We start from the raw sequence: 12,391 nt of genomic DNA, 5'->3' as shown, positions 1-12,391 counted from the left end.
ATCATTTGTTTTGCACGCCACTTTTGGACTTTTCCTGTTATCTGAATTATGCAAGCTGTTTTTATGTTATTTTTTACAATTTCAAGCTGGTTGGTGTTTGGATTTCCCACAATGAGAAGAAACAACACACTGCGAAAAAAGTGTAATTTTTGGTATTTCCCAGATGGCCTGCCTTGCTAGTTGCTATATTAGAATTTTTTTTTTCTTTTTTTTTTTAACTAGAGAAAGGCTGTGAAATTTTAATTTTAGTAAAACTTTAAAATAAGTTGTTTTTGAATAAAAACGTGCCATTTTATAAACTTTATTAATCCCCAAGGGGATTGATGACGGTTTAAAGATCCAAAATATTTTTAACTTGATCAAATAAAAAACTAATACATTAAAGTACATGTTTTTTTACTGCATTTTATGTAGTCTATTCATATGAGAATGTACAAAAATTGCTGATCTGTTAAGTAGCTTAGTAAAATGTGTTTGATAATGACTGCAGGTTACTGTTAAGTATTAACCAGCTTTTTTTCTACTGATAAAGAAAAGCAAATGAAATGTAAAAATAGAAATAGACAACACTTTAAGTATACTTACTAACACTGTGTTTATATACATACAGACACACACACACACAGATATATATATATATATATATATAAAAAACAAATAATTTTATGTTTATGCGATTAATCGATTTGACAGCACTAATACATACTTTATAATCTTAGTTCAAAATGCCTCAATTGTCATTTAAATCTGTGTCTAGATCCATATTCGCATAATTGCCCTAAATGTCCTAGTTTTTAAAGGGGTGGTTGATTATGATTTCACTTTTTTAACTTTAGTTAGTGTGTAATGTTGCTGTTTGAGCATAAACAACATCTCCAAAGTTACAAAGCTCAAAGTTCAAAGCAAAGGGAGATATTTGCTTTAAAAAATAAATTGCTTTTTAAGAACTACAACAAATGGCTGGTAAGGACTACAGGACATTCCTCCCGGGTTAGCGACATCACTAACCCTAAAATTTACATAAACTCTGCCCCCTGCACACGATTTATAGATTATCAAGACAGAATATGCTAATCAATGAGTAGAAGATAACCACACATCACTCATCTACATAAATTCATCAACTTACCATTCAGAGAAGTCCTGTTGCTTCTACATGTTGTCACTTCTTCTTGAGTCTCTCCATCATTGTCTGAAACATAAAAGGCTAAAAGTTTTTGAAATTTTCAGTGCATGTCTATGTGAGTGTAAGCTGTTGAAGTTCCGCCCCCTGTGCCGGGAGCAGCAGCTCATTTGCATTTTAAGGAACAGACACAAAACGGTGTGTTTTTGCTCACACTCAAAAAGTGACAACTTTAACATGCTATATTAAAATATATGTGGGGCATTTTGAGCTAAAACTTCACATACACACTCTGGGGACATCAAATGCACATTTTACATCTTGTGAAAAAAGGGAGATGTAGGCTAAACCACCCATTTAAACAGGCTTTCACACAGTCCTGGAGCTCCTCCCTCTCTAAAGACTTTCGGAGACTGGAGAGTTTCCAAAACCGAGTTCTACCTCACATGGCCTACAGTCTCCAAGATGTGGACCTCACTGTCCCTGATCTCAATCCTCTCCACTGTACATTTCACCTTGTGTGAACCCCAAATCAATGGAATATTTGAGCCATACGATCTGCTTTTTGACAACGCGGTGGAGGCGTATTATAAGCAGGACTGGCTGGCTGTGATCCTGAACATGGAAAGAGCTTTGCGGAATAAAGGAGCGCTTCGTAAAATCCAGACGCACTGCCGCTTATCCTGCGCGAATCACATCGCTTTTGGGGACTCTTATCCAGGTTTGGGTTTCCCGATGCCAGGAACCGGAGCCGTGGGGGATTTAGCGTTTTTCCAGACGATTCTCAAACGGGCCGACTGTGTGAATGCATGCGAAGGCGAGAAACTGGGACCACCGACACTTCATAAAGTTAGTGAAACTATAGAGCAGGAGTTCAAGAAGAGGACGCCTTACAATTATCTGCAAGTGGCTTACTTTAAGGTAAAAAGAGAGGCAAGCATGAATTAAATGCATGACAAACTTTTTATAAAAACGCAAAGGTATTTAAAAAGCAAACCGGAATGGGAACGAAATCAGTGCGTCTCACTGGACGAGCTTTTTGTAAACAGAGTACATCGAGTTGTATCAGATGCATAAATGTGCATCATATGTGTATAACTGTGTCCAAAGCGCAGATAGCATTGAATGGTCAAATGTTTGAGAAGCTCATCCACGTTTCCCCAACCCCCCCAAACTCACTTCACTGTGCCACGTCTTTAGGTGGAGCCTTGCAGTCTCAGATGCTTCCAGAACTTCTATGAGAGGCTCTAAAATACAATTTCCTATTAAAATTATGGTTTAAAATGAGATATACAATCATATACAATCGGGCCCGTGAGCCTCCGACCACTAGGCTTTATGTAAATGCATTCTTGCATTAAAATCATGCTCTCGAAGTTATACTTTAGAGACCAAATTGTTGCTAGAATAAAGCTAAGCATGACAAACAAACAAAAATATATAAGAAATGTGTATATATATATTTATAAACATTTTAAAATAAGTTTGTGTGTGTGTGTGTGTGTGTATGTATGTAAGTTTTGCATTAAAAAGATCATATTACCATAACAATTAGAGTGAGCTGTTGAACTGAAAAGAAAATGATGACTTAGACTTCAACATCCATGGTGATAATGATAATATTTCATTTCATATTTCAATTATAATATTTCATATATATACATACATTTTTTAAACATTTTTTGTTTGTCATGCTTAGCTAGCTAAGCTATTATTCTTGGGACAATTTTGTCTCTAAAGTATAACTTGAAAAGCATGAGTGTTTTCTAACCAATATCTGAATATTTTCGTTCTCTTTTTACCTACAGATAAACAAGCTTGACAAGGCAGTGGCAGCAGCAAATACATTTTTCATAGCAAACCCTGAGCATGTCGAGATGAAACAGAATTTAGAGTACTACAGGATGATGGCTGGGGTGCATGAGACGGATTTCAGGGACCTGGAGGAGAGACCGCACATGGTACGAGGAATGTTTATTAATCTGAATATATCAGAGATGGTGGATGAAAAGGAATGTGGATGGATGGATGAATAGGTAAGTGGATGGATGGATAGGTAGATGGATGGATGGATAGGTAGATGGATGGATGAATAGGTAGATGGATGGATGAATAGGTAGATGGATGGATGAATAGGTGGATGGATGGATGGATGATGAATAGGTAGATGGATGGATGAATAGGTAGATGGATGGATGGATAGGTAGATGGATGGATGGATAGATGGATGGATGGATGAATAGGTAGATGGACGGACGGATAGATAGATAGATAGTTTCTAATGCTTTAGTATAATTGACTGTCACTGTAATTGTTTTCAGGCTGAATTTTTAGAAGGCAAGAAACATTACAGTGTGGAAGATTTTGCCCCAGCCATCGAGCACTTTGAGACCGCTGTTGAAGAATACTTCAGTGCTTATGAAGACTGCAGAGTTCTCTGTGAAGGAGCGTTCAATTATGACGGATACAACTACATGGAGTACCACGCCGACCTCTTTCAATCTATGACAGGCATGTGGGATTCTGATGCTTCTGATTTTGAGCTAACACCAGATTGTGCTTGTTTCTCACAGAAAAGATTCTCTTTGATTTATGATTTATAATTTTGAAATCTCATGGTGTTTGATGTCTTATTTGAGTTTTTATTTTCTTGTATGGATTTCTGTTTCACTACATATTTCATAAATATGGATTTTTGAAGTATTCATGCCTATATTTGCTTTGATCACAGATCATTACCTTCACGTTTTGAGCTGCAAACAGAACTGTGTCGTGGAGCTGGCATCCACCGCTGGAAGAGAGACGCCTTTTGAAGATTTCCTCCCCTCACACTTTAACTACCTTCAGTTCTCATACTATAACAGTACGATACACTCTTATTCAGCATAATCAGATTCAGTACCAGATTTCAGTGTTGTTATTGTTTACTAAAAGCAAAACTATTAAAAATGGGATAACACCTTATTTAAAGCCTTGATGTATAATGCATTATAAGGGTATTCATATGTACGTTATAATGGATTGTATCGGTTCATAAATAATTATAACCATATTTTCAGATTCCTTGTTACATTAGAAATCTCTTGTTTGTCATGTTTAATGCATTATACTTTCTAAAGATCAGTTGAATTATTAGATGAGTATTATAATGTATTACAACTGTGGTTACAACTATTCATGAGACAATACAATGCTTTATAAGGTGCATTACAAGGCATAATTAATTAAAGGGATAGTTCACCCAAAAATAAAAATTCTGTAATCATTTACTCACCCTGAAGTTATTTCAAAACTGTATGAATTTCTGTCATCTGAACACAAAAGATCTTTTGAAAAATGTCAGTAATCAAACTGTTGATGGGCGCCATTTACTTCCATAGTATTTTTTTACCCTATACATTTGGAACAACTTGAGGTTGAGTAAATGATGACAGAATTTTCATTTTTGGGTGAACTATCCCTTTAAGGCATTAAAAACACTTTTATAATGACATAAAGGCTTTATTTTTTGGTATTACCAAAAAAACAGCACTTAAATAAATATAAATATCAGATAAAAAAAAACAATAAATAATGGAAAATTAGAAATCTTGCATTTGCAACTGAAATAAGTTGAAGTACTAAAATTACTAAAACTAAAACTGAAATAAAAAAAATCATTAAAGCTATGTAGAAAAACAAAATGACAAAAATAAAATGACAAAAGTACTAACACAAGCCAAAATTAAAATTCTAATAAATATTCTATAATCATTTATAAATAATACAAAAAAAAACACTGTCAGCTTTAGCATAAATATGTTTTTTTTTTTTTTTTTTTTAGAAGATATATTTAAGTTATTGTTATTTATAAGTTATTTAACATATTGGCAGTTAGTTGCACTGGAGTAAATGCATCATGTGTTATTTATGTGCTCTCTCTCTCTCTCTCCCAGGTGAGAAATACGAGCAGGCCATTGAGTGTGCGAAAACATTCCTGCTGTTCCACCCTGAGGATGCGGTCATGGCTCAGAACTTGGCGTACTACTCCGCCGTGCTGGGAGACGAAAAAGCCGCCAACATTACAGCCAGAGAGGTACCGTCTGCACTTAGCAGCATGCTTTTGATCGACAGCACGTTTATTTGTCATGTCGATTGAAAATAAATGTAAAATTATGTTTTTATCAATGGAGTTACGTTGTGCAGACTTCACTCACTATGAACAAAACATCATTGTGTTCTTGTTCTTGATGCAGGTTGTCAAGCAGCACATCAAGAGGTCTCTGCTGGAAAAAGAGCTCCTTTACTTTGGCTATGAGATGTTTGGTAAAACTTTTGTTGATCCGGTAAGTGTTAACATGCGTGCAGTGCTGTACTTCTCATATTTATGTGTGTTCAGTGACAAGTTGTGATAAAATCTTGCTCTCTTTCCATCTCAGGACACATGGACCCCTGAGAATGTCATGCCAAAGAAACTAAGAGACAAACAAAAGTAAGCATATCTTTAAAATGTTATCACAATTTAAAATAGCTGTTTAAATATATTTCAAAATGTAATTTATCACGTCACATGATCATGATATGCTGATTTGCTGCTCAAGAAACATTTCTTATTATTATCAATGTTGAAAACAGTCGTGCTGCGTAATATTTTTGTGGAAACCGTGATGCATTTTATTCAGGATTCTTTTGTGAATATAAAGTTCAACGTTGTATTTAATTGAAACAGAAGTAATTATACCATGAAAGTTCTAGTGACCTGACGTTGGTTTCCTCTCGTGCTCGCAGGGCGGACCGAGAAACAGCCGCGAGGATCACAGAGGAGATTGGGAACCTGATGAAAGAGATCGAGACACTCGTGGAAGAGAAGACTAAAGAATCATCAGACATTTCCATTTTAGTAAAAGACGGTAAGATGTAGGGATAAACAAGTCACATGACCAATTCCTCAACTTTTATATGCACATCTTAATTCAGTGATGCTATTTCAGATATCAAACCAGCACCTACTCCAGAAACTGACAAGAAACTCCCGTCTGGTGACATCAGGGTTAGCATGACATCCACGGCCCTGAACGGCTCACAGCGAGTCGTCCTGGATGGCGTAACCACGTCTGATGAGTGTCAGGAACTTCATCGCCTCTCCGGTGTACGTTTTTTTCCCCAAAAGAGTGAACAAAGATGTTTGTTTGCTGCAATCAACCAAATATTTCTCTCTTTTTATGTTGCTTAAATGAAATCTCGCAGGCAGCAGCTCTTCAAGATGCTTTTAAAGCAACACCGTCCCCTCATTCAGCGAGTGAGATGTTTCAGGACATCACAGTTCTCAAAGCTCTGCAGGTGAGACATACTTTACTACAGAAGTTTAAAAAATCATCTTGAGTTCAGTGAATTTACTAATACTAAGAAACTAATAATTGCAGTGTGTTCTAATCAGTGTGATAAAGCAACACTTGTTTAGTTTCTATTTTTGTTGGGCTTGATTCAAAAGTTCGGGGTCGGGTTTGACTTTTTACATTTTAAAGTTTATTATGCTGGCCAAGGCTGTATTTATTTGATCAAAAATACAGTAAAAACAGTAATATTGTTAAATATTATTACGATTAAAAATAGCTGGTTTTTATTTAAATATATTTTAAAATGTAATTTATTCCTGTGATCAAAGCTGAATTTTCAGCATCATTACTCTAGTCTTCAGTGTCACATGATCCTTCAGAAATCATTCTAAGATGCTGATTTGCTGCTCAAGAAACATTTCTCATTATTAATGTTGAAAACAGTCATGCTGCTTAATTTGTGGAAACCTTTTCACTTTTGACCAATTTAATGCATCCTTGCTGAATAAAAAAGTATTAATTTCTTTAACATAAAAAACTCATTCTGACCTCAAACTTTTGTTTTAAAACAAAATCAAACATTTAAAAAATTAGCTTGAGGTATGAAGCTGATTTTAGATTATGCAGACTCTGTATTGTAAATAAAAGTGTGATACTCTTTCAGGTATGTTGTATTTTAATTCATCATTAAATGTTTAATTGTTTCTGTTTTTTGTCTCAAACCTTGGCCAGGAGGGTTTAGTCCCCTTGAAGGGCGCTCATTTGTTTTTTGAACTCAATAAGAAGGTCCATAAGGGTTTGGAAACCTACTTTGGTCTGGAATCACCCCTTTACTACTCCAGCTCAAACCTAGTTTGCCGATCCACCATTGGTAAACTGACTTTTTAAGAAAGATATTCATTATTTTTGCATCTTGAACACAGACCTATTTCTTAAGCAAGCATATGTTGGTCTCTCTTTCTATCCAGAGAAACAGGAAGACCGGGCGGATTGTCTGCTGATCTCTGAGCTCAACGAGTGTATCAGAGAGCCGTCAGCATACAACGATCAAGGCTACAGGTTTGCCACTTGAGGAACCAGTAAAGCATTATTGTTATTCAGGTTATAGTGTTTTCACTAATGCATTCTGTTTTGTTTTGTAGTGCCGTTTTGTACCTCAATGATGACTTCGAAGGAGGAGATTTTATCTTCACCGAGCCAGACGCCAAAACAGTCTCTGTAAGATCTATAAATGTTTTGCATAATTTTCATTCAAACTAGTGAGCTGTGTAGGGGAGTAACTAACTAACTACAGGTGAAACTCGAAAAATTTGAATATCGTGCAAAAGTTCATTAATTTCAGTAATTCAACTTAAAATGTGAAACTAATATGTTATATAGACTCATTACAAGCAAAGTGAGATATTTCAAGCTTCTATTTGTTATAATTTTGATGATTATGGCTTACAGCTTATGAAAACCCCAAATTCAAAATCTCAGAAATTTTGAAAATGTTCATAAGCTGTAAGCCATAATCATCAAAATTATAACAAATAAAGGCTTGGAATATCTCACTTTGCATGTAATTTTCTATATAATATATATTGTAATAGTTTCACCTTTTAAGTTGAATCACTGAAATAAATGAACTTTTGCCCAATATTCAAATTTTTTGAGTTTCACCTGTAACTAAAAGAAGTGGCTACAAACATATCTATATTTTTCAGTAGCGTGATTCTAGCTCAGCTGCTAAAACTAGCGTAGCTTTAACCAAGCACTTAATCCTGGAATATGCTTTTCCTCTCAAACAGCATTGGGAAGTCGGATTCATTTTAGCAAATCAGTTTGTTCAAACAGTTAATTTCAATGAACCAATTTAAAAAAAAAGTTAATTTAGTGTTTACTTTTTTGCATTACTTTAAATAAATACTAATATTTTTCACTGTATTTTTGATTCATTTATAAAAAGTTGTCTCTACTTTAAATCATAATGCGTATATTGTAGCTTCCCTAGCAACACTTAGTGAGTCATTTTAGAGTTAGTAGAGTCAATCTATGAGGTAGCATGCTCTACTAAATGTCCATAAAATTTGCTGTTGTGGCATGAATTTTTTAGAACGGATATTATTTCACTCTACCATCTCTTCAGGCATTGGTGAAGCCTCAGTGCGGCAGAGTCGTGGGATTCAGAGCTGGACAGGAGAACCTTCATGGAGTCACCGCCGTAACCAAAGGCCAGAGGTGTGCTCTAGTGCTTCAGTTCACTCTGGATCCTCAGCACAACGAGAAGGCAAGTATAACTCTCAGTGCACTTTTGTGAATGGTAAAATAAAGCAGTAAAATAGGAAATACGGTCCCACTTTATATTAAGTGGCTTTAAGTACTATGTACTTACATTGAAAAATAAGTACAATGTACTTATTGTGTTCATGTTGTATTGTAAAACACTTTTGCTGCTATTGAGGTGTGATACGGGTAAGGTTAGGGACAGGTGTGGTGGTATGGGTAGGTTTGAGGGTGGGTTAATGTGTAAAACAGTGTAATTATAAATGTAATTACATAAATTAATTACAGCTGTAATTACATGCAAGTACAATGTAAAAACATGTAAGTACACAATAAGTCCATTGTATCAAATTATTCATTTCCATGTTAGTATATAGTAGTTAAAACCACTTAATATAAAGTGGGACCGGAAATACTGTGTGTTTCACAGGGTCTGTTGTTATTGTAAGCTAAAGCTATTAAAATATTTTTTGTTAATTAAATAATATTAAAATAAAAGACACCATTTTATCCAGCAAGGATGCATTAAATTGATCAAAAGTTACAGTAAAGACATTTATAATATTACAAAAAAAAAGTTTCTTCATTTTCTAACCTTGCATTTTGTTGGGTCCGCTCCACAGGAGCGTTTACAGGCTGAAGAACTTCTGAAGAAACTTTCCGCCCCAGTTGAAGCTGACGTCCAGAAAACAGGAACGGACAGTAAAGAGAAACCCTCTGAAAATGATGGAACAATTTCAGCTAAAACAACAGAGCAAGGCACAGTAAAGACAAGCACGCCTGCAGAACAACCAGGCAAAGCTACTGAAGACAACAAAACTGCTGGCAAAGTGGTCAAGAAAAGCGAAAAACCAAAGGCCAAAGCATCAAAAAAGCCAACCCAAACAAAAGCTACAGCAGACAAAACAAAGAGCAAAAAGTCAGACAAAACAAAAACCACAACAGCAGAAAAAAAGAAATCAAAAACAGCCAACAAGACAAAACCTGTAACGTCAGATGAAAAAGAGAAAACACCGGGCAAGAAAACAGGCAAAGCAACTGTTAAAAATACTGCAAATGATGAGAAAACAAAGCCGAAGATCACAGAACCGAAAGACTCTACAGCTGAAAAACTCACAGATGAGTTATGAGCCTCAGAAGATGTTCTCTGTTTTATACTTTAGGTTTTTTTAATCAGTGATGGAGCAGTGCTGATGGATCAGTTTTTGAACATTTTTCTAAAACTTTTGAAATCAAAGCCGTATGAGAGTGCAGTGTGGGTGACAATCAAGTTGAGTGTTGTATTTTCTGTTTTGCCTGAATTGTATTTAAATCTATCCTTGTCTCAGGAACCAAAATACAGTAGTAACATTTCATACTCCTGGAAAGAGTATGGCAGCTTTCAGAGATTGCATTTACCACTTTGCATTCCCATAATAATTCCTGAATAAAAGCAACATGTTTTTTAAAATTATAACACTGCAAAACAAATTTTTTTTTTGACTATGCAAAACTTGCAGGCACAATGCTAAGGTGTTGTGGGATGTTGCTAATGCAGTTGTTGTTCTGAGCAAGTAAAAATATTCCCAGGAAATGGCTTAGGTTTCTTCTTTAATGTAATAAACATGTGATATTTTTTTCCCACTTGTCTTACTTGTTTTGTTTCTACCAAGCAAAACACTCAAAACACAATTTCAGGTATTACTCAGCCATAACTTCAGTTTTCTTCATAGGATATTAAAGTGATTTTTAACAAACACTAGGTCATGAATATGCACTGACATAACACTGCACTAGGTGGCAGCAAAGAGCTAAGGGACCGTTCCGTGTGTTTTCTGTAATGATTCTCCAAGTACGTTCCCTCAGTAACACAAGGCTGTTTGTACTGGTTTGAGGCATTTTTATATAAAACAGTAATCCTGAAATGGCACAATGGCTATTTCACAATACCTATTCTTTCACTTTTTCCTTCACTATTTGAAGTATTTTGTTTGTTCTTCTTCATGCTCGGTCCACCCAAAGCAATTTTCTGGATAAGTGCATTGGCAATTATATTCAAAGATTTCTTTTGGACACCTACAATTACTCCTTAACAAAGAGTGTCCTCTTCTATCTGCGTGACAAAGTCATTTGCTGCTGCAAATAGATTAGAATGAAGTCCTTTTATTAACGTATCGCGCCATATGGATTTTGCATGTGATTAGATCCAGACCCACACATCCATGATGCAAAAGAAAGATGACTATCTCATTTAAATATCATAAGGCTAATGACTTAACTGCACAATTATCAGACATCATTATACAATCTATGCGTCAAAAATACTTTTTATATCTAACAAAGACTAAATAAATAATATTAATACTATAATATTGGCACGTGCTGCAGAAGAACTGAGGAAAATAACCACCAAGATCACAAAAAAGCTATTAGCAATATTGGCAATCAGGTATTTCCATATGAATCAAGTGAGTCGATCATGTTGTTGGAGTGATCAGTCATTTATTTATGTGAAATCTTTCGTGTCTATTCGCGGTCATCATCTCCTCAAAGTGAACAAAATTTCCTTTTAGCATTAAGCTTTCAGCATTTCAAATTTACAGCCTTTCGCTTTGTGGAAAATAATTGCAAATATTGATGATCTTGACTCGTATCTAATTTTTGTGTGTAATAAAAACCTCTCTGAAATGAGGATGTCCTTCCACTTAAATAGCAATAGCAATTATCAAATCATGGTTTGTAGCTAAACAAATCTAACCAGGACATTAAAATGTAAGCATTTTTAGCAAAGGCTATTTAGCATACTTAGCATTTCCATGCTAACCATTAACCAATATTAAAGTTTTGTGGTAAGGAATTGGCTAGTAAACCAAACCCCATTGTTTTGGTGGTTTACTCATAATCTTTTTTGAGGAAATATGTCATGTTCTTGCAGATCACCGCAGTCATTTGCATCTTAAAAGCTTAGAAAAAACATGCAAAAACCAGCCTGGTTTTAGCCAGCCTTCTAGCCTGGTCATATAGCTGGTTTAGCAAGCTGGTTTTAAAGGGGTTTTGACCACTTCTTTAGCTAGTTAAGCTGGGAGACCAGCTTGACCAACCAGCTAAAAACAGCTAAACACCAGCTTGAGCAGGTTGGGAGATCAGCTTGAGCAGCCTAAACCAGCTACATCCAGCTTAAACCAACTAAGACCAACCAATTAGCATAGGCTGGTTTTAGCTGTTTTGGAGTAAGGCCTGAGCTCTTATATAATGTGCAATGCACAAAGTTTTACAGCATGAGTGCAACTGTTACAATTCATTCTAATGTGGTTTGGTCTTACATATTAGGCCACAGCTTGCAAAGAGGCATTGAATAGTCCACCTGGAGCGTGCTGGCAGCTGAATAGTGGAGGTGAACGTGAAAGGTGACCTGTGGTAGCAATGAGACCCCTCATGTCCATTTACCTCCCCTTGTTAGTGGTACAAACAGTTCCTCTTGTGTACCTCCCACTGCTGAGGAGTGGGCAGAACTAGCCATGAGCAGAATGCCAGGGACCGATGGGTACAATGGTCTATTTTCACTTTAGATGTCTGTAACACCAATGATATTAGTGTCAGTATAAGTTTTATGGTAGAAGACTTCATTGTGTATTTCAATTAGCAGATCTACATTGGAACAGTTATCTGGTTTCTAGCTGGTCTAAAGTGGTTAAGGGGGATGACCATC

The 12,391-nt window shown here is 35.7% G+C and overlaps 1 protein-coding gene across 1 annotated transcript; it reads left to right on the top strand.

The window, feature by feature from the left end:
- Positions 1 to 1,520: 1,520 nt before the first annotated feature.
- p3h1 (prolyl 3-hydroxylase 1) lies at positions 1,521 to 10,325 on the top strand. The gene is made up of 15 exons (XM_081357915.1): positions 1,521 to 2,044; positions 2,932 to 3,084; positions 3,445 to 3,634; positions 3,855 to 3,986; positions 5,059 to 5,198; positions 5,359 to 5,448; positions 5,542 to 5,594; positions 5,891 to 6,012; positions 6,094 to 6,251; positions 6,350 to 6,442; positions 7,171 to 7,309; positions 7,407 to 7,497; positions 7,581 to 7,656; positions 8,567 to 8,707; positions 9,327 to 10,325. Exons 1-15 carry the CDS (start codon positions 1,589 to 1,591, stop codon positions 9,831 to 9,833), a joined length of 2,541 nt encoding a protein of 846 aa, XP_081214041.1. The 5' UTR covers positions 1,521 to 1,588; the 3' UTR covers positions 9,834 to 10,325.
- Positions 10,326 to 12,391: the final 2,066 nt, after the last annotated feature.

The sequence above is a fragment of the Scardinius erythrophthalmus genome (assembly GCF_964197995.2).
Source record: "Scardinius erythrophthalmus genome assembly, chromosome: 25".
In the NCBI taxonomy this organism is placed as follows: Eukaryota; Metazoa; Chordata; class Actinopteri; order Cypriniformes; family Leuciscidae; genus Scardinius; species Scardinius erythrophthalmus.
Note: the sequence above shows the minus strand (reverse complement) of the source record. Positions and strands in the feature narration are given on the sequence as shown.